General features: G+C 41.2%; 1 protein-coding gene and 1 long non-coding RNA gene across 2 annotated transcripts in view; one reads left to right on the top strand and one right to left on the bottom strand.

The window, feature by feature from the left end:
* Positions 1–1,652: 1,652 nt before the first annotated feature.
* LOC114786513 (uncharacterized) lies at positions 1,653–6,925 on the bottom strand. The gene is made up of 2 exons (XR_003749206.1): positions 4,371–6,925; positions 1,653–3,267 (listed from the first exon to the last, which is right to left on the bottom strand). It is a non-coding gene; the product is annotated as an uncharacterized LOC114786513 (long non-coding RNA).
* Positions 6,926–8,003: 1,078 nt separating this feature from the next.
* Positions 8,004–25,481, top strand: part of LOC114787087 (A disintegrin and metalloproteinase with thrombospondin motifs 19-like) — a gene marked incomplete at its 5' end in the record, with an annotated part of 32,912 nt that continues 15,434 nt past the window's right edge. Inside the window, 12 exons of the mRNA XM_028974853.1 lie at positions 8,004–8,201; positions 12,323–12,482; positions 13,192–13,364; positions 13,470–13,553; positions 13,885–14,030; positions 15,754–15,797; positions 19,629–19,734; positions 22,342–22,482; positions 22,657–22,807; positions 23,511–23,612; positions 24,589–24,734; positions 24,865–25,019. Coding sequence (XP_028830686.1) covers positions 8,004–8,201; positions 12,323–12,482; positions 13,192–13,364; positions 13,470–13,553; positions 13,885–14,030; positions 15,754–15,797; positions 19,629–19,734; positions 22,342–22,482; positions 22,657–22,807; positions 23,511–23,612; positions 24,589–24,734; positions 24,865–25,019 — 1,606 coding nt within the window. The remainder of the gene's footprint in view (positions 8,202–12,322; positions 12,483–13,191; positions 13,365–13,469; positions 13,554–13,884; positions 14,031–15,753; positions 15,798–19,628; positions 19,735–22,341; positions 22,483–22,656; positions 22,808–23,510; positions 23,613–24,588; positions 24,735–24,864; positions 25,020–25,481) is intronic.

A 25,481-nucleotide genomic window follows, 5' to 3' on the forward strand; every position in this document is an offset into this window, starting at 1 on the left:
GTGGAAACCCTCAGAAACTCAACAAACTAAGGCTGAATGTTCGATACATAATGATGGTTAGGATGATTGATGCAGAACACATGCTAAGAATGCACCAGCACTCACTAATATTAAACATTTTTGATTTTCCATAGGTATATTTTCCAGAGGCATATATCTCACAAAAACACACATATTCCCCAATTGTACAGTACATGTTATGTGTTGTCTCTACTGTATATTGTAATGTAGTGTCAGTGGTCTAAACCAAATTCCTTGTTTGTGCAAACATACTTGGCCAATAAACACAATTCTAATTCAGAAAATCTCTGCATTCAATGCCAACCCTTAAATGAAATAGGAAATGCTGCAGTGGTCTCAAACCTGGACATACAGGGGGTGGCAGTCATGTTGGTTAGGACTGGGCATGGAAAGATATTTGATAAAGTCCAGTACAAGAAGTACAAGAATATTTTCAAATGTATTATAATCAACCTGTCAGTGTTTTCAGCCCAAATACACATTACTGAGGGATGATAATGTAGCATGACTGTGATGCCACATCGGATGAATGAGCCACAAGAGCACCTCATCCTGAAATGTAATAACTTGAAAAGACCTAATCACAGTCCTAATCACTCCTACCTAACAGGCAGGACCTGTGGGTGATTAAGAACCAGCACACATGTGAATGGGTGCCACCTGGTGGGCTAGGTGAACCCAGGCATCACAATCACACTAAGTGATTATATGGCCAAGATAGTTTCTGATCCTCTGGAATTGCATTAGGTTTTTCAGCGAGCTGTCTGGCTCCTTGTCTGCATATAAATGTGTCAGCTCTGGAATGCACAGACATCTCAATCGGAGACTCCAGAAAATATGACTTTTGTCTAAAAAATTCAGGATGTGCATGATCTGGCTGGAGGATCAAATATTACGCATCCACTCACCCATCGTGTGATTTTGGTCCAGTCCCTATGTGGATTTAATACACATTTAGAGGTTCGCACAAGCATACTATTCTGGAGGGCATGCGGACTTGCTTGTGTAAGGTTTTATTGCTCTTACCGTAACAGTACTATATGACCATGCAATAATTGTTGAGGATATAAAATAATATACACTAACAGTCAAAGTTTGAACACACCTACTTAGTTCCAATGCAAGAAACATATTTAGTATTTTTAGAGCAGGTTAAGGTGAAGTATATTTGATTAATCTGTTTTTTCAGGACAGGTTATTAAAATCTCTACCCTGGAAGGGGGTCCCTCTCTTTATCACTCCTTCCCAAGGTTTCTTCCTTTCTTTTTTTTCTCTCTCCTAGAGTTTTTTTTTTGTGTGTGGAGTTTTTCCTTGTATGCAGAAAGGTCAAGTGTGGTGGGTGTCAACTGTAGGGCTTGTCAAAGCCCATTGAGACATACTGTATGTGATTTTGGGCTATATAAGAAATAAATTGTTGTTGTTGTTTTTCTTTTCTCCTTCATGACTGCTTTGTTCATTATTATGATCATAAAAAGCCGCTTTGTGAGATGCTCATTAAGAGTAACTGATAAGAAAGTGTTCAGCATAAACTTTCGGAAACCATCCCTGTTGTCTACCTTAAGGTGGTGTGAGTGTGAAATGCGGCAATCACAGCAAAAGCTCCCTATTTAAAAAAAACTCAAATGTTCAACTTTTTGTCTTGTTTGCTTTATTTAGTTTATAACCTCACGTGTTATTTCGTGTGTACTTCCTGTGTCTTCCGTTTTGTTCTATAATGTAAAACATGCAGAACCCAGGTATGGGTTATTTATAAGGGAACCATAAAAAGTACAAAATATAAACCTCCAAGTGGGTTAGGATTTTATGTCAAATTGAACCACTTTATTTCCCTGCCAAGGCAGAATGTGCAAAACAGGTACTGTGATGCTACTGAGGCATTCCCCACTTTGAGCTTCAAAAGAGACCTCTGTAATCACTTTAACAGTTGGGTGAAAGAATTATGGTCCGATCACAGAAAAAAAGAGGGCCATTGTCTGTACCCTCATGCTCTCTTTTTCTCGCTTTGTCCTATCAGACTAAGCATATATATACATAATATAAGCACTGACTAAACTAAACTTGAATGACTTGAACATCATATCTGGTAAGCAGAAAATGAAAGATATAATGGCATGGCTTGCATGACCAAAACAGAAAAAAACATGCACCTCAAGACATAAGTGCATAAAAACACAGACCTGTAACTAATTATGGCTGACAAGAGCATGGAAACTTATAGAAAAAAATAGACAACCTCAAAAATCCACAATGTTGAACAGATAGGATGGTGATGCCCTTACACATAAACAAATCAATGAAACACATCACATACAAGTAAAACATATTAATGAACCCTTGGTGAGCAGTGGGCAGCTATGACAGTAGTGTGTGGGTATGGTGCATTGCTCAGTGGCACCTAAGTGGCACCATGGTGGTTTGGGATTCGATTCAACCTTCTGATTACGGGGCCGCTTTCTTATCTGCTAGGTAACCACTGCTAATATTACTAGCATTATTTCATCCTTCAATCCACCCTATTTATTTTGTAATACAATTAATCAAGGTCATGGTCATGGTAAGCTGGAGTCTATGCCAGAAATCAAGAGCAACCACCAGAGTTTAAACACTTCACTATATTGGATGTACCACATACACACATATAACATATACATATCCCCCTTCAGACCTTGCCAGAAATTCCGGCAGATATTTCACTGCTGCAGTAGGTCTCTTAGCAGCACAAAGTACTTGTTTTGAGCACAAAGTACCCAGGCTGTGACTTGAACCCTGTCACCTTCTTATTACAAATATGTTTTTAATGGATGTGGATGTGTGTAGGTTTCTAACTTCATAAGATTGTACCTTGGAATAAAATCTGCCATGATATTTTGTGCAACTACAATGGTATCATGTTTGAAGAATGATATTCACAATGCATGATGTTATTTCCAGATTGTATTACTTGAGCCTGTTTCAGCTGCTGTCCATTCACTGGAGAAAGAGAAAGGCTGCAACAGAGAAAGGCTGCAGATTCAGACGTAACGTAACTCAGACAGCCAGCACTGACGAACATGATTTGTGGGCCTGAGGGTGGTTACGATGTGGAAAGCAGTATAGCACAAGATCAGGGTAGATTTAGACAGGGCTTTGTATTCAGTAGAAGCCTGGACTGGCACCCTGCCTCCCCGCAGCCGGATAGAGAGTGCAGTGTGTTCCCTCTGCCACTTCCAGAGGCCACAGCTTTCATCACCTGGGTAGCATGAAGTTCTGACAATAAAACAACACATATATACATCTGTTACATCTTCACTGGTAAATAATGATCATTTTTGAAGAAACAAGCCCTCTACTCTGAGCAGCTATAATTTCTACAAACTACAGCTTTGTGCACTCAGTGGGTTCACTGGTTGCACATTCATTTGGTCTTCTGGTTAACACATTGGTCCACTAATAAATCATGCAAACAGAGCAATTCTGGGGATTATGCAACATCTTTTTGCTGTAATGTAAATAATGATAAAACAATAAACCAAATTAGTGCAGCCTGCTTTGTCCTGAATGGATTAAAAATGGCAACGATGGCACATCATAAATCACAAAACTGAACAGTGCTGCTGAGATGCCGTCTGTTGTACATCCCTAGGGGTTTCTGTTTTGGAGGCATTACACTGACCTGTGTGGCTCTATAAGGAACACCCCATTTGACAATTTTTATATTCAATATGATAGTCCTGCAACTTTGTTGCAAATTATCATGCAGTACATCTGCAGCACTTCACATAAATGCATAACTATGACTATCATGAGTCATGCTCAAATGATTAAATAAATTCATTCATGCACCGAGTCACATTGTCTAGATATATTTATTACCTGTTCTTATTGTTGGAAAAACCTTAAACGGAACATGGCATTTTCTGGCACAACTCATTCTGAATATTGTATGTATTAAAATATTTTGGATGAGATGTGCTAAACGAATTAAGATGTACTACTGGTTCCTCTCTGAATTACACCAGCGTTTTAAAACGTATAACTCTTCCACTACAGCAACACAACTGATTGTTAATTTAGAAATAGATTAGGCCTGATTCATGCCAATCTGGAACCCTTACGTTTGGTGTGGCCTTGTCAATGCGATGAGTTCATAATTACACACCGTTCATGGACATGCATTAAACCCCCTGATTGCTGCTTGTGCTCAACACATTTTTCTCCTAGATGAGGCCTCCAATTTATTTGTCCATCGTCTCTCTTTAGATTACCCCTGTGCCCTCCTCACGCCCCTAACCCGTCCACCAATCTCACTCTCACTTGCTGCAATCTCATGCTATTTGCTTTATTACTCTCTGTTTAAAGCATCGCATTACCTCATAGCGTTGTCAGGTCTCCCAGTCATACGTATAATGGAAAATCTCCTTTTTGCCAGGGCAGGCGGGTGCAGAGCCAAGTCTCTGATCAAGAAAGATAAAGAAGGTCCTAATGTGTTTAAAGCATTCTACGGGGGTGGAGGGGGGGAACAGGGGCAAGTGTGTGGATTTTTCACAATGGACGTACAACCGGACCCTCCCTTGGATCAATGTGAATTGGAGCAATTTGTGCAGTTCGAACATGATATTACATCTGGGACCCAGTGTGCATCAAAAAGTCCTGGTAAAAAAAGCAGAGCAATTTTTTCCTTGTTTTCCGTCCTTATTTCATATCCCTCTCCTGACTTTACTGAGACAGGGTCCTCTCCATTAGGCATAAAAGGTTCAGTTCACTGGGTAAAAGAGAAAATGTGTGCAGCCAAAGGAGAGGAACATAAAATAGCTCTATAAACTCCATTCATGGTTTAAGTGTACAGTGAACTCTAGCATACTGTCTAATAACTGGCTAGTTCAATGGTCTCATTTAACAGTGTAAAACCATATAAACTGGAGTGATGGAATCACATTCTGTGAAAAATATGCTCGTTATCCTGCAGCGAATGTCAATATAGAATACAATGGTCCATTGAGCTGTTCTCTATTGTGTGATAGAATTTAATTGTGGATATTTTTTGTTTAAATGTATTTTATTTTCAGAAATAAGAGATTTTTGTCAGAGAACAATACAAAATAGCTTGAAACAAACAATCAATTGTGTTGACCAAGTGAATGAGAACAACGAGAATGACAAGTTTTGCATTCTTGCATTGTCTAGACAGGTGCCCTCTGTGAGTTGACTGTGAGTAGTGTTAGATAACACCCTTTTCAGGACATCAATGTATCTGTGCGTCAATGTATGTTCATCTTCTTCTTCTTTTTCTTCTGTCTGCCACCAGTCTGACTGCAACTAACATGGCAAACGTTATGCACCAGATAATTATAACATACAAACAGAAAATTATAATGATAATAAATACTCAATAAAAGAATTAATGTACGATAATAGTGTGGCGTGGTGGTTAGCGATGTGTCGTCACACCTCTAGGGTTCAAGAGGAATTTGCGTGCTCTCCCGGTGTCCCGGGTTGGACTCCAGCACCTGTGACCCTGAGAAGGACTAAGAGGTTATTGAAAGTGAGTGAGAGTGTACATTAAATCAGTTTTGCAGTGGATGCACATTTCAACTCCTTCTTTGCTCATTTTCTGGACCAAGAATGTAGCTGAAAAAGTTATTAGGCATTTCTTGGAATCTGTAACACTGCACTGCTCCTCAGTCTTATAAAGAATAAAGCTGGGACCTACCATAGTCAAACACATTAAAATGATTAAATGCTTCTTGTCACATGAATCCCACCTCTGTGCTGTCTGGAAAGAAATAATTCGCAAAACGTTAAAAATGATACACAGAATCTAAAGGATAGCTGTAACAGCAAAATCATTCATGGGTTACATCATTCAACCAGGCTGCCTGATACTAAAAATTCCATGGCAGGTTGGCATAGATACACCGCAGCCAGACCACAATTGATTTTACACCCTACTCGTCTGCCAACAGGATTACACGTGTTGTTCTTTCCCATCACTTTGTGTTGAAATATGTCCGTGTCATGATTACATATTCACCTAATCATGACAAGCTGAAAACATCTAAATCAAGTTCACATCTTGCCTGCAACGCTGTTTATACACGGGTGCATAAAGAGCTGCAGAAAATTCTCCAGCTGTGCGGCTCGCACATGATCCACATTCCCTTTAAGCATCGCGCACGTTTCTGGGTCAGGCTGGGTCCTCTGGTGCATTCGCATTCGAGCTACAGCAAAACAGAGTTTTCAAAGAAGGACAAGCTTAACAGTCACGTTTGATCAGGCCCATCTCTCCAGTAACAGAGCACAAAAGCACTTTTTATGACTCCAACTGTAATTGGTTTGAACTTTTTTAGCAACAAAAAGCATGTAAAACCAAGTAAACATATGGCAGATTTAAGCTAGACAAACTAACATCAACAAGTGACCTCTTTAGCAGTCTTTCCAGGAGGCTACTCGGCCATCGCTGCTGAGCACATTGCTTGCCATGAACAACATTTAGGTCATTTAAGACCCACAAACACATTTGAACATATTTTCAACACATGGCAAACACAAAAATAATTAAAATGTACATCACAACTACAGGAAGAAACGACATTTTTAATGCGAAATGTCTGACATCATAAAAAAATTAATTACAGTGTAACGTGAACTGCATGTGCAAAATGGTCAAAAGTGTTCAAAAAGGACCATTACATTACATCACATCACATTACATCACGTAGGAAGACACTGGCGCCTTGCTGTACGGCACCAGTACACTGCACAAAATTAAAACTCAACAAGTGGCACCAGAGGCTTTTGGCTGATGTCACATTTCACACCCAGAACATGCACATGGCTTCTGTACATCAAAGCTAGGCTCTACACAAGCTCCCCCCCTCTCTCACTCTCTCTCTCTCACACTCAATCCCAACTCTGTGAGAGATAGAGAGAGCGCGAGAGAGAGGGAGACAGAGAGAGAGACAGGGAGAGAGAGAGAGAAAGAGACAGAGAGCGAGAGAGACAAAGAGAGAGAGAAACAGAGCGACAGAGAGAGAGAGTGCGAGAGAGAAACAGAGCGACAGAGAGAGAGAGGGAGTGAGAGAGACAGAGCGAGAGAGAAACAGAGAGGAGCGAGAGAGAGACACAGAGAAACAGAGCGACAGAGAGAGCGAGAGAGAGAGACAGAGAGAGCGAGAGAGAGACAGAGAGAGAAACAGAGCGACAGAGAGAGAGAGGCAGAGAGAGAGCGCGAGACACAGAGAGAGAGAGAGACAGAGCGAGAGAAACAGAGCGACAGAGAGAGAGAGAGAGAGAGAGAGACAGAGAGAGAAACAGAGCGACAGAGAGAGAGAGGCAGAGAGAGAGCGCGAGACACAGAGAGAGAGAGAGACAGAGCGAGAGAAACAGAGCGACAGAGAGAGAGAGAGAGAGAGAGAGAGAGAGAGAGAGACAGAGAGAGAAACAGAGCGACAGAGAGAGCGAGAGAGAGAGAGAGAGAGAGAGCTCCCAGTCTTTCTCCGCCGGTCGTCAGACTCATTCATTTGGACTCAACGCGCATCCCGGGCCATGGACATGACCACCAGGCACCATACAGACTTCAAATCATTTCGTGAAAATACATCAGTTTAAAGAGAATATGCATCTAAACAGAGTCTGCTGTCTTCTATACCACTTGTTGTCTTGGGGTATTTATGTCATTGCAGGTACAGAGTGACATTAATACACACAAGAGACTCTAAAGTTGCATTAATTACAGTATTAGTACACTGTGTTTGCAACTATTATTACTATTAATCTTATTATCGGTTAATTCTCGAGCAATTAGACAATAAAGGTGACGTACCTGTGCGCTGATTGTTATTTTCCATACAGAAAAGCAGTCTTTCCCGGACACGGAGTCTGAAATTGTTTTCCCCGAGTTGCTTCCAGACGCGCACCGCGCTCAAGGCTCCGTCCCCGGCAGCAGCTCCCGGGAGGTCCGCTCCATTTCCACCCGGGAAAGTCGGGCGGCGGCGCTGCGGATCAGAATCGCAGCCTTCGGCGCGGACCTGGACCTCGTTCTCAAGCGGGACGCGCGGTTCCTGTCCCGGGCGTTCGCGGCGGAGAGGAGACCCGGGGCGGCCGCCGAGCCGCCCGGCAGCGCGGAGAGCGGCTGCTACTACAGCGGGACCGTCCTCAACCACGCCGGGTCCAGCGCCTCCTTCAGCGCCTGCGCCGGCCTGGTAAATACCACCATTTACCACGCGACTACTGCATTATGAAGAGTATAATGTGCAACATTAGAAAAAAGATTCATATAGCTTACTATACTATTCTAATAAGAATACTTCTTCTTAGTACACACACAGTACACACCTTCTCATTCAATGTGTTTTCTTTATTTTCATGACCATTTACGTTGGTAGATTCTCACTGAAGGCATCAGAACTATGAATGAACACATGTGGAGTTATGTACCTAACAAAAAAATAACTGAAAACATGTTTTATATTCTAATTTCTTCAAAATAGCCGCCCATTGCTCTGATTACTGCTTTGCACCCTCGTGGCATTCTCTCGATGAGCTTCAAGAGGTCGTCACCTGAAATGGGTTTCCAACAGTCGTGAAGGAGTTCCCAGAGGTGTTTAGCACTTGTTGGAGTCCAGCTCACCCCAAACCATCTGGATTGGGTTCAGGTCCGGTGACTGTGGAGGCCAGGTCATTCATATTTTTGATGCCTTCAGTGAGAATCTACCAACGTAAATGGTCATGAAAATAAAGAAAACACATTGAATGAGAAGGTGTGTCCAAACGTTTGGCCTGTACTGTATATATATACTAATTCCAGAACTGGTGTTGTTTTGTTGTTGTTTTTTTTAACTTGGTCTCATTTTGACCTTTATTTGACCCAGTTTCAGTCCTGCACCTGCTTATTTATCGTTGGCACCTCTCATCTAAATTATCTTTCAGATGCCCCTCCTCGACCCCTTCGTTCGGGGGCGTTTTGCGTGTTGGGGTCAGTGCGTCAGGAGACAGTAAGGTTGCCCATGCAGGCGTGCCCTCTTCAGGTGTAACGCTTGGACGGCTTGGGTGGGTGTTGAGTGTTTGTGTAAGAACTCAGCCCGGCCTGCATTTCTGAGGTTCTGGACCACATGGTCGCGTACACTACACAGATGTTATCAGAAAACCGCAGCTCACAGTCATTAGCAGCCCTCGAGAGTCAGGGGTGAGCACTTGTGGTTTCAATGGCTTGGACTTTGTTCCATTCGCAACTTGACCTCCAGACCTCTTCCAAGAACTGAAACGTTCGCCACACACCCTAAACATTTAAACAAGGGTTGCGTTTGGTTTCTAAATTTCATTGGATGTTGAAGTGCAATTTCTGTGACATTGGAGTTGATGTGAGATCGCGTTTTAAGAGGCTGCCAAAGTAAGCAAACTATTGACAGCAAATACTTTTCTCATTATGTATCTTTGGTGAGAATTTTGGTGGTCCAAGCCAATTTAATTGTCATCTTGACATGAGCTTCCATGGTTTTGTCGGTTATGTGAATCTGGTGGCACCCGTTATGTGAGGTTTTACAGGGGCAGTGGTGGCCTAGCAGTTAAGGAAGCGGCAATCAGAAGATTGCAATCCCGATTTGAATCCCGATCTGCCACTGAGGTGCCACTGAGCAAAGCACCGTCCCCACACACTGCTCCGCCTGCTCAACAAATTATGGTTAAATGCAGAGGACACATTTCGTTGTGTCCACCGTGTGCTGCACTGCAGTGTTTCGCTTCACTTTCACTTGACATCTGGAACCTTATTCTGCAGATTCTGCAGAAATGGGATTATATGTGATTTATTCCTTGAGAAGAATAATTCTGGGTTTAATTTAAGTATTTAACCTGGCTGCTTTGTGAATCCTATTCTTCCAAGTCTTTCAAATAGGTTGTGCCAGAGCAGATGTGTCCATGCTTATCCACTAAGAGCCCTGTTTCTGCATTATATAAAGGGAAGACATTCACAAAATGAGTCCCCTCAGCAATTAAACCTGAATACACAGCATGTCTTGGTCACTGCTGGCCCTGGATGTGTCTCTATAATTGGTTGACTCTAAGTTGGTCTGGTTGTGTTTGCCTTTAACACGGAGATACTTGTGCAGCTCTGCTTGTAACATCTTACGGACATGCTCACCAACGTACTCATCAATACAGTAGAGTGCAGGTAGAGGCTGACACATCTCTCCCTGACACCAGTTTAATTTAGTCTACTGAGAATGATGCCATGTCAGTTTCTGATCCTGATTCGGCCATGGTTGGAATGACATCTACAAGATGCCTTTTGCATGCTGCCCCTCGTGGCTGATGTTGGAGTTGAATTGAAACATTAATTCCTGGCACTTCACACTTCCAACACGCCAAAGGCTGGAAACGTGAGGTGTGCTGTATGTTGGTGTGTAGTTTGAGGCTAGTATAATAAGGCCCTTCAAGTGTTAACCCAATTAATGAAAATGTAGGTGACACAGAGCCCCCCAGATTCCCTTACAATTATAATTACAAATGAACCATTTCTAAACAATATACATGTCAGACCGTATGGTTATTTTGGCCCATGACTAGCTTTGACATGCGTTAAATGGTGCTTACCATGTTGAGTCTATCCCACACTCATTGAGTGGACCGATGGATGATATTAGACCAGGTTCTGCACTTCATTCACATTTGCAGAGGTGCCAAGCTAATTTTTTTGCAAAGACACAGTCATGCAGTTTTACAGCTTTCTTGCTGTAAAGGTCCAATAAAGTTTTTCAGCTGAACTAGTTGTTAGCATCAAGCAAAATCCAATAGGCAAACCAGGACTGGATTTGTGTAAAATTGTGTTCTAATCATTTTTTTTGCATATGACATCCAGATATACAATAGCAGTGCCGCATGTGTTTCATTATTAATGCCATCTGGAATTGCACTGAGAATAGCTAAACAGATCTTTCTCAACTGCTGCTGTGCTTTGTAGTCATGTGAAAGAAGAAGAACAATGAAAAACTGCCAGAACTATCTGATAGAAGATTTAGTGCTGCAACTTACTGTAGCATTCTTCACAGAGAAATGGCATCCTTAATACCCATTCTTGACAAGCATTTTTAAAAAAATACGCATAACAAATGGGTGCTCATGGAATATAATCAGGCCTATGTAATCAGAATGTTACCTGGAATGATTTGCTGGCCATTTGTTTGAACATGGTATATGGTGGAGATGGTCTGAGAACTTGAAGTAAAAAGAAAGGTGGGGTGGCTCTGTAAAAAAAAAAATCTATCTATCTGAGCCACATGTCAGACACCAGGTAAATGCCCTTGGGAAGGGAGCATTTGAGAGCAGCAGGTGGGAGAATGGAAGCACATGGGCATTCCGGCTTATTAGAAATGGAGTTGAAGGGATGTGGGTGGTACACAGTGGGAGAGGGAAACGTGGGCTTGTTATTTAGAATAACTGACCTGTAATGTAAAATTTGGAGTGGCAATATCAATGCAGTGCACTGGATCCACAGTCTAGTGTAATAAAAAGAAGACTGTGTTGATAATAAACGTCGGGTTATACATAATTTTATGATATATAGCACATATGTGTGTGTGTGTGTGTGTATGTGTGTGTGATATGTGATGCACATAAAGAAAAAAAAGATTGTGATATGAACACACAATTTATGACACTCACTCCATAACATATAGTAAATCATAATATGCAGAAACAGTCACTGGTGATATATATTGTTTAGTAGAATATATTGTCACGGCCGTTTGGCATTTTAAATAAATGGCATAGGATACAGGTTAAACATAGTGTATTTTGCATTTTGCCTTTTGCTTCAACAATAAAGGGCAAGCAATTTATGGTGAAATAATTTGGTATGAATCTGTAAAAACAGCTTTATTAATCATACATGCAATTCTTAAATTCATGTCCATACAATTTATTAAGACCATAAAAATGTAATCATAATTTTACACATATATCTTCAAGTTAATGAGATGACATGAAAGTCCAGATTCCTTATAACTTTGGCTTTGTAAACTATGACTACATGTGTTGCATACTTGGGGCAGTGGTGGCCTAGCGGTTAAGGAAGCGGCCCCGTAATCAGAAGGTAGCTGGTTCGAATCCCGATCCGCCACTGAGGTGCCACTGAGCAAAGCACCGTCCCCACACACTGCTCCCTGAGCGCCTGTCATGGCTGCCCACTGCTCACTCAGGGTGATGGGTTAAATGCAGAGGACAAATTTCACTGTGTGCACCGTGTGCTGTGCTGCTGTGTATCGCAAGTGTATCACTTCACTTCATTCCATATTGTGTATTTGCTGTTGTTTTCTGTGCTTGACAGATGGGATTTATTCAGCTCAGTGGAGATTTTCTTTTTATCAAGCCTTTGAATCACACTCTTGGAGTCACAGGACATGCTCATAAAGTATACAGGCAAAAGCGTTCCCTGGAAGAGAGGCCTGCCAAGCAGACAGCACCCTACTACTGTGGAGTAATCTCTGGTACGTGTCCTGACATGAATATGACCATTGGGTAATGTCCTCAGACTGCAAATGGTTTTTGTGATTTGATGGCATCTCGTTGAAGTGCTTTCCTCCAAAGAGAGTGTTCCGCCGTCCTAGAACAACACTTTTCAGGCTGAATTTCAAAACCAACCAATTTCAACATAAACTAATAACGATTAAGCTGTAAAATGTGCTTTGAAATCTGTACACATATGGAGAACAAAAAGTGCACACTATATTATCATATTATGTGCAACTATAATTTAGCACATGCCTTGATTTATTTGAACCTCTGTGCATCTTCAGGGATGCATGACTCGGCATATGAAAATAGGTTGGATTTATATGGCTTTTGTGTCTAGAGACGGAGTGAATATTTCTGTGTGCTCCAAGCTGTAGATTCTTTAACCTGGGCAAGTTGTCAGTGAGTGAAATATTGTCACCTGAACCCCACATTGCATATATAAGAAGACAATGTTTGTGATTTAATGAGTGTTTTGCAATAAGTCTTGGACCTCCTCATGGTCTTAAACCTGTTGGACTGAGCCTTGAGGTTAGTGCATTTGTCTGATTTATTTCAGGCCCGCTTGACCTGACTGGTTTCATTCAGGTCTTTGCAGTCTTGCTCTTGCACCTGCTGATCATTTCCAGACTTCTTACCTGCACTGAAATGTGCTCATTATTGCCTTTCTTTGTGTCTATGCAGACAGACCAAAAAGTAAAAACAAGAAGTTTCCAGAAAATGTAAGGGGCAAAAGGTACTCATATAAACTACAGCAGGAATACAATATAGAGACCCTGGTTGTTGCAGATCCTGCTATGGTCAAGTACCATGGCCCAGAAGCAGCAAAACGCTATATCCTCACAATTATGAACATGGTAGGATTTCTTTTATCATCCTTTTTTCTGCAAGTTATCTGATTAAGTGTGTGGAGAAGTGGGATGTTTTGAATGATTGATTATTAGTTATTATCTTTTTAAAAGGTCTTTAACTTGTTCCAACACAAAAGCCTTGGCATCCAGATCAATATCCGGCTAACTAAACTGGTCTTGCTGTCGGAAACACCAGTAAGTGCTGAGCCCACGTTCCTTATGTTCACATATATATATCAAAATTTCATTTAATATGTGTAATTACTCCTCTAGGGTTATATTTCATCCTGGCACATCCATTGATATCAAGTACATCAGATCAGAGGTTTTCTTAAAATAATCTGATTGTATTTCAACAGTAATCACATTAAAACATTATAATTTATCAAATAATTTATTTTGGCATGCATTTGCTTTGCTGTCCAATCAGTAGCAGATGTGTTCCCTGAATACGATGCCATATTTCTAAACATCGAGTGTATTCATTAGTCATTGATAAATCTCCAAAAAAAGTGATTATATCTAGACAGGTTTCTATATTGGTCACCATGGAGAGAAGATGTTGGAGAGCTTCTGCCGCTGGCAGCAGGAGGAGTATGGGAAGAAGAGTGACTTCAGCAGGTCATGGAGAGAGGACATCCCTTTGGTGGACACTGCAGTCTTCATCACAAGGTACTGTTTGTTATACATGCTGTTTATTATATATGTGTCTTATGTGGTAAGAAAACACATTACCACAATTAATTATTGATACTAAATCTTGCTATAATGCATATTTAAAACTGTGACAGGAAAAGAGGCTGAAATGGGCAGTGACTGGGAGATGATCTGATATTTTTTAATAAAAGACTCTTACAGCAAATAAAATGGAAATAAAATTTAGAACACATTTCTTTGGTTTGTCAATAGGGGGCTGATTCACATGGTACTCTGTGTAAAAACTCAGCAGCCAGATATCTTCATTTGAAAAAAGATACATTCATAATTTAATAAGCCACTGACCATTAGCAAGTTTATGCAGGGATTTTCTCTGGTGATGATATTTTGCAATCATGCAATATGTCAGACCCAAACAGCAAGTAAACAAAAAACAGCTGTAATAATTACATAAAGTCTATTTTAATGGCTTACCTATTGATTTATTAATTGCAGTTATTTTTAGCTGAACATAATACCCATTCATATATTGTCATATTAGCTCTGCCACAGCAATCACTTCATGTCTACATGGCACATTACACATTTTTCTAAACTCATGTCCATCAAACTCAGTGCTGAAGGAATTCCACCCTGAAAAACGTTCAGTCTGCCATAAATCCTGCAAAAAGTTGGCTTGGGGCATAGGAGAGTGATTCAGATGTGCTGAGAGCCCCAGAAGCTTTGGGCGCTTGGAGAGGTGATTCAGCAGGTGTTTGATGTTGAAGCCATGCTTAGCACTGAACAGGTTTGCCAGTCACATTCCCACCTGTGTGTGTGTGTGTGTTTGTGTGCTTTCATTTGTCACTGTCAAAAGGACAATTCACCTTTTGGCATCAGCAAAGACACTTCCCCTCCCACCCGGTACATCAACACACACAGTGACTGTTACATGGGGTTAAGCGGTTCCTGATGGAATGGAGATGAGGACATCTGTCAGATGATTAAGCATTTATTAGAATTAATAACAACAACATTGACATTCTCAGAAGGAGGGCCATTAATCAGATCTCTCAGCTCCAAATGAAGGTGAAGTGGCCAGCCATAGCAAACACATGAACATTAATTAGGGAGAATGCAGTCAATTAAAGGGGATGTGATTAACCCCACGGTTCAATTTTCTGAGATTAACAGCAGATGAATGTACAGCTGTGTCCAGTGACTGCCAAAAACAAACACAACACAATCGCTAATGCCCATATTGGTCAAATTACATCTAAAGAGTTTTTATATATACTCCTTTGAGGACGAAATAATGCTACAGAATGAAAATGTCCTGCTAGATACCTTCAGTGCATTGAAAATGATAAAATGCACGACTAAACCAGAAACCAGAGTCAAACTGACAGTATAAGAAGAGAATAAGATAAGAGAATTTACATTTGATTCCATAAAAATTATAATCCATTATTATGTCTTTGAGTAGGTCACGGCCCCCAGACTAAGCTCTTAACCTGGTCTGCAGCTCTGGCCATAGTATGAGAGTTTAACTTGAGAGTCATCCCCTGTTAAACTCTGAGGATGACTGTTGGAATATCCAAGTAAATCTTGTGGAGCCCCATGGTTGTGAGAGGGATAAGGCCGCCTTCGGGTTACCCACTGAGCTGAACTGAATCAAGTCCAAATGGGCCTTATCATCCCATCAGCATTGCTTGCCCCATGGCTTATGTGTTTTTCCCCCTCTATTTTTACTTTACAGGAAGGATTTCTGTGTCCATAAAGATGAGCCATGTGACACAGTCGGTAAGTTCAAATGTGGGTGAAGTTTGACTGTACATGCATGTATGATTGTGATGTACAGTGTGCTAGACTGGCGAGATGTAATTTCCCATCATTTACACAGGCTGAAAGGTTTATGTGGCTTTGTTAAGCTTTTACAAATGCTTTATTCAGTGCTTTTTGGTAGCTTTAAGATACAATTTTAAGAGATTGATTTAGTCAAATTCTGACACTTTTGACAAAATGTAATTCACACTTTGCTGAGATACTTGGCTGCCATTTATCAGCACTGTTACAGTTTATTTCATTCATGCATTGTTTCAATGCATCATGTCAGTCTAACATCAGAACAGCTACTGTTGTCTGTTCTGTGTGTCTGCTGAGGTTTATTCTATAATCAGTCAATAAGAATATTTGCATTGTCTAGAAGTAAAAAAAAATGTTGTGGCTGAGATGTGAAGTTATTAGGTAAAATGTGTGCTCATCATCATAAATTTGTGCTCATCATAAAAACATTAAAACCACAATTAGGTTGAGTGAAGTGTATGGATTATTTTGATACAGAATTCATTTGATACAGAATTCATAAATCTAGCAATTATTTATAGATGAATTGTAAATGTTGGATAAAAAGTATGATTCTTATAGACAACTGATGACAACTGTCTCCTGGAGCTTGTTATACACTCTGTGTATAACAAGTCTAGCAAAAAATATGTGTGAGGTAGAGAGCTGTTCTACCCTCTGAGACACATGAAAACTATGTGTGAGGTACACCCGTTGCCCCCAACCACGGAGAGCTCGCATTTTGCTTCAAATACACACACACGCTAAGGCTGATGTAATGATCATGCTCGAAACGTAACAATCAGCACTGCAGGCACTTCCACTTCTTCGCCAAGCCCAACACATGCCTTTCCACACAGGTAGTCCCAAAGAAGTACTGTCGGCGCAAACCGCTTGCAAAAGCAGAAAGTTCTCAATTAGGGCTTTTGAAAAGCAATAGGTCCATGGTGGCTGGCATGGAGTTTACCAATGGCACCCTGTTGAGAGCTAACATTATGAGAAAAGTGTTTGTTTTCTCGAGTAATAGTGGTCATTATGTTTTAACAATGTCCTCTTTAGATTTGAAACAAGATGCAGTTGTTCATTCAACTGAGTGTCTGTATCTGTGTGCTGCGCATAATAAGGATAAAACCAGTCTAGCTCACGGGTGTATCACTTCTCCTTTTATTAAAACATGTAATAATAAGGATAACAAAACAAATACATCAGTAAAAGGAGAAAACAAACAATAGAACCGTAATATATGCGCAATTAAGGATAAATACATGGGATTTTGCTATGGATGGCTTTTATGGCGCAGTCACAAAGGAAAGCCAAATGCTGATTTAGTTTCTCAAAGTTTATTTGTAGCAGAATCTCTCTGGGAGCTTCACTTTATGGTCTGTCTCCTCACATACCCTACAGCAGGATCTGTGAACTGTAGACATGTGTGCATGGTGTGTTGTCCTTGATATATAAAGGGTTAGAACACAAACGCAACAGATTAATTATTTTCAGAGTTTTGAATGGCTGGAAACGTTTGTGCTGTGTTGTCTAAAGACGTATGCATCTTATTTAGATTAGTCCCACTATTGTCTTGCAATGTTTTGTTGCTTCAGGCAAGTTTCCGTTCTGTAGGATCTCCACATTATTGCATAAAAAGAACTTTTCACCAGATTGTTTTTACTTCTTTCTCTTGCCAATTGGATGCAGGAGCAGGTATACTACCATTATTGTGACCTGGTGTGGAACATAGTTAGATCAGTTACTAAACAAAAGGAAAAAGTGGCAAGGATTGCGGGGTCTGCGAGGCTTTTTTTTTTTTATCACAGCAGTACATTCTTTTGACTGATGGCTGTTGACTGAAAGCACCCCCCAAAAAAGAGATAATGACTCACAGACAGGCACACATTTTCATGGTCATGAAAACCACCGCGGCTCCAGGAAGAGTACAGGCAACTTCAAAATTCTGCCAGGTATTGTCATGGTCTTGCCTGCCGGAGGGTATGTCTGGGCCTGCATGAATGGGCATGATGAAGCTGTGCTATCATGGGTGATCACAGGCGGCAACGTTGTCTCGTGTTTCCAAGTGTGAAGGGCTTCATTATAACAGCACCTTTGAAGGAAAACTCTGCATCCACAAAGAGCTACTGTAAATGGAAGGAACACAGTGACTGGCTGTTCCCCTACATGCAAAGGCAGCCATGAGAGGCTCAGGCCTTCATTAGTGGACAGATTAGGGCTAATCTCTCATCTGGCATGAAGACAGAGCTATATAGCTCCTTTGAGAGTTTTTTTTTCTCGGTCACTGAGGCAAGAACACAGAAGGTAACTGAATGTGAGCAGGAAAGGTTGGGTTTGGTGGAAGGTTCACATGGACAAAGCTTTGGGGCTATAAGGTAGACTGGTGTAATGGACATTTCTGCCCACCCCATCCTCCACCCGAAACTACACTACTGGACTTATTTTTCACCATCAAAGGCAGAATTGTTCTGCTGGACTTCGTAATGGAAAGCATTAGTTCTGGATTCATTTCAACAGGGTGATTAAGCCATCAAAGGTCACAGCATACGATCCACTACACGAAAGAGAAACGAGAAATGAAATCCTATACCTGATTTCCCCCACTGAACTTCATCTTAACAGGCCAAAATAGTTGCAGCTGTCATAGTATGTACATGATATTTCAGAGCACACCCCAAACATGATGCTAACACCTCTTAAAAGTTTGGAATAATGTACCTTGAATTATAATGTGAGAGCTAGGTCTTCTCTGATTCTCCCAGGCAGGTAACCAGCTACCAATGAAGAAAATGCTGTTAGATTGAAAGGTCAGATTAGATGTAGAATATTAATATCTATTTGATATACATATTTAGAAATGAGTTGCACTCATTCATAGAATTTTATATATAATTTAACTGTGTGCATGCGTCATATTCATTTCAATAATTGAGATAATTGTGTTGCTTTTAAGTGATTTTACTTTAACGCAACACAATTGTTTTTATGAACACCTATGAACAACCATATGTTATATATGAATATTTTACCCTGTGATGCACAGGAAACCAAATTTCCTGAAAATTACAGCAAGTGTGCTGCAAGGATCTACTGTAAATCGGGACCGCAACTAATTATATGACTACTAAAAAATGATAATTCGTACCATTGTTGTTGTCTTTTCCTATCTTTCTAAAGCTTGCAGTTCAGTCACTGAAAGACTTGTGAACGAATTCCATGAACAGAAATGGTAATCTTATGCTGTAAAAGAAACTGATAATAAAATGACATTGATAATAATGATATACAAGAAGATGTAGATCACGTGACTTTAGCAACACATCCATGGTATATATATATATATATATCACATCATATAAAGATTTTGAACCTCAGAAGCCTTTCAGATAAAAGCAATCTCTGAACACGTCTATAGGCAGCACAGCTCTTTTGTTGCTGCAAAAATCTTCAATGCAGTGACAACAAAAAAAGAAGATAATATTAAACCTGTCCAGCTTTAGCAGTCCATGAATCAGTTCAACTTGAAGTGCAGAAAGTTGAGCGTGTTCATGTAGCAATCCACAGAGGCTACAAAATTCCACATCTGGTCACCCAACTTAATAAAATAAGACACTATATAAAACCGCTCCACCTTTGACCTAGTTGTTCATTGTGACCTCAAACAATGATTTTTTTTTTTTTAATTGGTAAAGTGCCAGTATTGTGAGATAATGACGATGATGCCAACACTGACATTTGGTGCTCAGGCCATGTAGTGATGTCAGCTGTTTTTGTTGTGCTCTGCAGGGATTGCTTATCTCAGTGGAATGTGCAGTGAGAAGAGGAAGTGCATTTTGGCTGAAGACAATGGCCTGAGCCTGGCTTTCACCATTGCCCATGAGATGGGCCATAAGTGAGTTTTGCTCTAACAGCTACTGTGTCAAAACTGCGTCTAGTTAAGTATTTATTTGCAATAATACACTGTAGGCTGTCCGAAGCCTAATTAGACCCCGGTGGATCATGACTTAGCATTAATATAAATAGTGAATATGGGGATAAAACGTAATTTCATATTCATGAAATCATATTCAAATGTAAAATATAGGAGGTTGGTGAATGTGGCACTCTCTAGAGAGTCAGTGTCTTATCTGTGCTCAGAATATCCAATTAATGCAGGCTATTGTGTCACAGTGCTGACACATCTACAGCTGGCTCAGCGGGTTGGTTAAAACTTGACAGGGGAGGGTTTGTGATGATAGGAGGGCTCGAGCTGGATTTAATGATAGTCTGTATTTGTATTATGTGTGTGTTTTTGTGGGTGGAAATGCCTGCAATGCATGAACGGATGAGACCCCCAAGGGATCCCCACACAACTGGATGAGTGAGGCCTGACTCCACAGTGTGGAGAGGCCATCTGGTTTCATTAAATCCAGCAAGACTGTGTCATCCACCCTCCTTTTCTGCCTCCCATCCCTTTGCCATCTCTCTGGCTCGTCGGCTCACTTTAGAAACACCCAATGGGAGGCTCTGCTTTAATTTTATACCATATGACAACACAGAAGAAACATGGATTTTATTTGTCAGCTGTTTTAAAAAAAATGCATCTGACAGTATTTGTTTGTTTATTGGATTGTATAGATCTGTTTCTTCTTTGAAGCTGGTATTTTTTTCATTTAGTATTTGCGGTCTTATAGAGTGTGTTCACTCCCATCCACACTAGCCCCACTCAACCCAAACACAAAGGATATCAAAACGGCTGATGAATCCTGAGGCACTCTTCCTTCTGCCAGATGAGCTCAGATCTCGTCTCGTCATCTGTTGGCAGCCATTTTCCCCCCAAAAACTTCCCCACACTTCTTCATCGATGGTAACTTGAAAGCACATTGTAAGTCGCTCGGGATAAGGGTGTCTGCCAAATGCCTTAAATGTGAATGTAAATGTAAAAAGCACAAACCAAAAACATACTTAGGAGACAGTCTAGCTATGCCCAAACTACGCCACCCAATGAAGTGAAGCAGTGATCACTTTATTCCACCACTGTGTGAGATTAGTGCAGGTGCTCTAGAAGGTCGACCTTTGTGCATTACTGTAAAATATAAAGGAGGTAGACTGAAAGGTCGGAGAAATTTTGATGTAACTGCATTAAAAACTACATGATCTTGTTAAGACCTGGAGATTCATGTTTTATACGTTAAAGGAAACCAGACATTTAAGACAACTGAATGAGAAATGCTTGGGAAACATGACTGTGTCGCGACTGAGGGCGCGACAGGGAATGAAGTGCAGGAACGGAACATCTTGCATAAAGGGATTTATTACAGATAACAACAAAAACCAGGCACGATGGGCACAGGCGTTTGTCACTTGAAGGGAACAAAACCAACATACAGGAACTTAAGGGTGAGTCCACCTTAATGCAGCAGTGTTGCAGTTGCTCCCTTATAACAGGGCCCTAATCATGAAGATGTTTCATGCGAACTAGTCACATCACTTATAATCAGTATTTTGCAGATCTCTAACCAGAATTAAGTGTTTATTTTGTTTTCTTTGGTCAGTTTCATGGCAGATTTGTATCTTCCAGAGGCTGTACTGCAAACATGCAGTGAAAAACTGCTGTTGAAATATAAAATATATGTATGGCTACAGCTAATATTATTACAACAATTGTATAATTAAAGGTAAAATTCAGGCTGTGTCTCCTGCTCCTTTTAGTTTTCTGCTGCTGACATTTACATTTATGGCAGTTATCAGATGCTTTATCATGAGCTACTTACAATGAGTAGTTACAGGGACAGTCCCCCTGGAGCAACTGGTTTAAGTACCTTGTTCAGTTTTAGTAAGTGGGGTTTGAACCTGGGTCTTCTGGATCATAGGCAAGTGTGTTACCCACTGCGCTACTACCTCTCAAGTAACAGTAATTTTCTATTTCTAGATGACTATAATTTTCTCAGACATTTGAATAGTGTAAACCTCTGGGGCTGCATGATGGCGCAGCAGTTAGCAATGTGACCTCACACTGAGTTTGAATCTCAGCTTAGACCTTGTTTGTGCAGAGTTTGCATGCCCTCCCCATGTTTGCGTGGGTTTGTCATCCAAGGGCATGCACATCAGGTGGACTCTAAATTGATTGTAGGTATGAGAAAACAGTGTAGTTCTCGCCCTGGGAGTTTCCTGGGATTGGCTTCAGCAGCCATGACCCTAAGTAATAGAATTATGCAGTCAATGATAATGAATGAGTGAGTGAGTGAGTGAGTGAGTGTGTGAGTGAGTGAATAACCCACTGTGAAGACCTCATACAAAACTCTTCTGAAATGTTTAGTGATACATTATGTTTGTCCATCTTTGTTAAGGGTTTCAAATTCTATTTGTGAAGAAACTAAAGCTGCCACAAAAATATGTCTAGATATGCAATACAATAAACTCAGGAAATAAACTCAATTCCATTAGTTCTTAAAGTGAGCTTACATTCTTCATGACTTCTGGTTCAACTTTCACTCTCCTCATCCCTGATGTTGTATAGTATGGGGGTTAGTCATGACAACGACCACCCATCCTGTGCTGATGGCCTTCACATCATGTCTGGGGAGTGGATCAAAGGGCAGAACCTGGGAGATCTATCCTGGTCAAGCTGCAGCCGTGTGGATGTGGAAAAGTTCCTCAGGTATAGCGCCTCTCATTTAACCCATGCTAGTGGTCCAGTTATAAGAGGATCTCCAGAAACGTTCCTTAATCAAACTCCAGCAATTTTTAAAAGATGTTCTGATGGAGGAACAGAACTGAGAACCACTGACCCATATTGAGGACTATATTGTGTCTTGTATGTGTATATTTTCAGATCCAAGGCAAGCAGCTGTCTTTCGCAGACAGACCCATTCAGCCTCAACTCAGTCATTCAGCCGTCCAAACTCCCAGGCATAAGCTACACTGCAGACGAACAGTGTCAGATCCTCTTTGGCCCAACTGCCTCGCACTGCAAGAAGATGCATGTAGGTTGCCCCTTATCCATTATGGTCAAGATTACTGGTACAAAATGAAGACACTTACCTTCAAAACCGTGGTAGCACTCTGTCTTCTAGTAGGATAGTGTGTTCTTGCTGCTTTCCTCTGAAAATCATGTCATCACCTGATAAGATGTTCTGCAGGCTGTAAAATGTCATTAAAATTCCGCCGCTATTGACTCAGGTCTGCTGAAAGACAGGATTGTCCCAGTTTTTTCCTACAAATGCTGGCAAAGCACATGTCCTCCCTTCAGGCAGACTGCATTTAGTGAATTAAAAGGTGACAAGGCTGTGATGATTTTATGGGTGTGTTTCCACAAGGCAGTGTTTTAAATGTGGTCACAGGGGAGCTGAATGCACAATTGATACAAGATGGGAAGCTCTTTGTTGTTTTTGCCTTGTAATTTGTAATTATGTGTAAAGGCATGTTAGTGGGAGGCCATTTAGGACGAAAGATCAGGATATGAAACAGCTGCTTATCGCTCATTTCAGTGAAAAGTGAACCTATGTCTAATTTTCCACAATAAACAAAAGGAAGCTCATAACACCTGCCCTATGTGGTGGGCAGCAGAAAAAAATGGAATTAGGCAAAAATATATAATAATTGCATGACAAGGTTTTAGGCAGAATGCATGCATTTATGTTTGTATGTGTTTGTATCTGGAGTGTGTTGTGGTGTTCTCTCTGTCAGAATGTGATGTGCGCCGGACTCTGGTGCAATGTGGATGGAGAAATAGATTGCAAGACCAAGCTGGACCCACCCATGGATGGGACCGAGTGTGACACTGGAAAGGTATGTGGAAGCAGTTCTGACGTCCTGCTCAGATTGGTTCCTTTTCCAAATCTTTTTGGACACAGAAATATTGACCATCTGTTTTACCTTCTGTAATAGTTCAGAATTATACATGTATTTGCTATCATGAGAATGGTCACACGCTTAATAATATCTTAGTAGTGTAGTGGCTGATTATACAGCCAGTTGCAGAGAACTTATAATGCATATTTAAAGGAGACTTAATTAAGCAAGAAAAGAATGTAGGAAAAGACAGATGTCAGATACACTAATACTAACACTACACAAACACAGTGAATTGTCATTGTGATACATGGCACAGCAAATGGTGCACACAACAAAATGTGTCTTCTGTTTTCATGGCTATAGGAGTAAACATTGCTCTGCTGTCAGTCAATCAGATTTCAAAATCAAAACAAGCATTTCATGGTCACTTCTACACAAAGTGCTATTGCTTGTCTGGAATTACATTCACACTGAAAGGCCAGAAACACGGTGCAGCCATACATTTCACATGCTGAGCTCTGAGTTTCAGCCCTTCTCTCTTCATCAGCACATGACTGGACTTGACAGTCCAGCAGCAAGAGGGGTGAGGAGGCAAGCTGTTCCATCCCAGATGAAGCAGTGAAGCTGCTGCTTTCACTTATCCCACTTCCCTCAAACCTCTCTCACCCAAATCATGTGACCAGCAGTGTAAGACCATAGTCTAGATGGATCCCATAGGCAAGGGGCTTGATTTTACCATGTGAGCAGACATTCACTTGGGTTCTCTGAGCTTTTTTGTAACAGATAGCAATAAATTGTAACCGTCATTAAGACAGCGTCACGTCAAAAATTTCAGGCATTTTGCAGCAGCAGCCCATTACCTTGACCTATTTAGCGGCTAGAGAATGAAGCCAAATGAGTCTGTTTGTTAGCATGTAACACAGCTGTGTTATGTTTAGAGTAGTACTGCAGACTGTCTGGGTTTTCACAGTGGTGCCGGGCTGGAGAGTGTGTCAGCCGAGGACTGGACCTAGAGTCTGCCTTGGGGGAGTGGGGCTCCTGGGGACCCTGGGGCTCATGCAGCCGGTCCTGCAGCAGTGGGATCCACAGTCGGCTGCGCCAGTGTGACAAGTTGAGGTATCCCACCATGCTGCAGTTAAAATGTTCATAAACGTCACTCAAACGTGCTGTAGCTTTAACTAATGTGATGTCATAATCTATGATCCATGCAGCAGGAGGTGTACTGTACTGTGCTTTGCTTGGACAGGACTGATGGGAAAGTGCAGGACTGCCACGGGTCCGGAGTACAGTACAGAATCTGCGAAAGCCATCCCTGCCCCACCAGCACAACCAGCTTCAGGGACAAGCAATGCCAGTCGTTCAGCCAGCTCTCCCACGGCTGGTATGCTGTCATGGATGATGGTGGGTTTTTTTTTTTTCATACAGCACTGGTGCACCGGAGTAGTATTTCCGATTTTTGTTACATTTTCTAGTAAGGTGTTTTAATATATTTCTTCCCATATGTAGTTGTGCAGCTAGTCCACCTTCTCTTTACCTAGCAGTCAGTTGTAATGGATTCTACAATTCTTGCTGCAAGTTGTCCTCTTACCTTGTAGAGATGGACAACTCGCTGTAGGATCAGTCTCTGATAGATAGGTGGAAATATGCAACTCAGGGCCTTGGTGGTCTCAGTGGTCTTAGGCAAGATGACTTCACTACACAAGCTGCCTTCCCACTGAGACAAAGCCCCTTTCATTTTGCTCTCTTGTTCTTGCACATACTGATATAGTCCAGACCTTCTCCAGACACCATACCTACACACACACACACACACACGCACACACACACACACACACACACACACACACACACACACACACACAC

The sequence above is a fragment of the Denticeps clupeoides genome, chromosome 3, assembly GCF_900700375.1.
Source record: "Denticeps clupeoides chromosome 3, fDenClu1.1, whole genome shotgun sequence".
Lineage (NCBI taxonomy): Eukaryota > Metazoa > Chordata > Actinopteri > Clupeiformes > Denticipitidae > Denticeps > Denticeps clupeoides.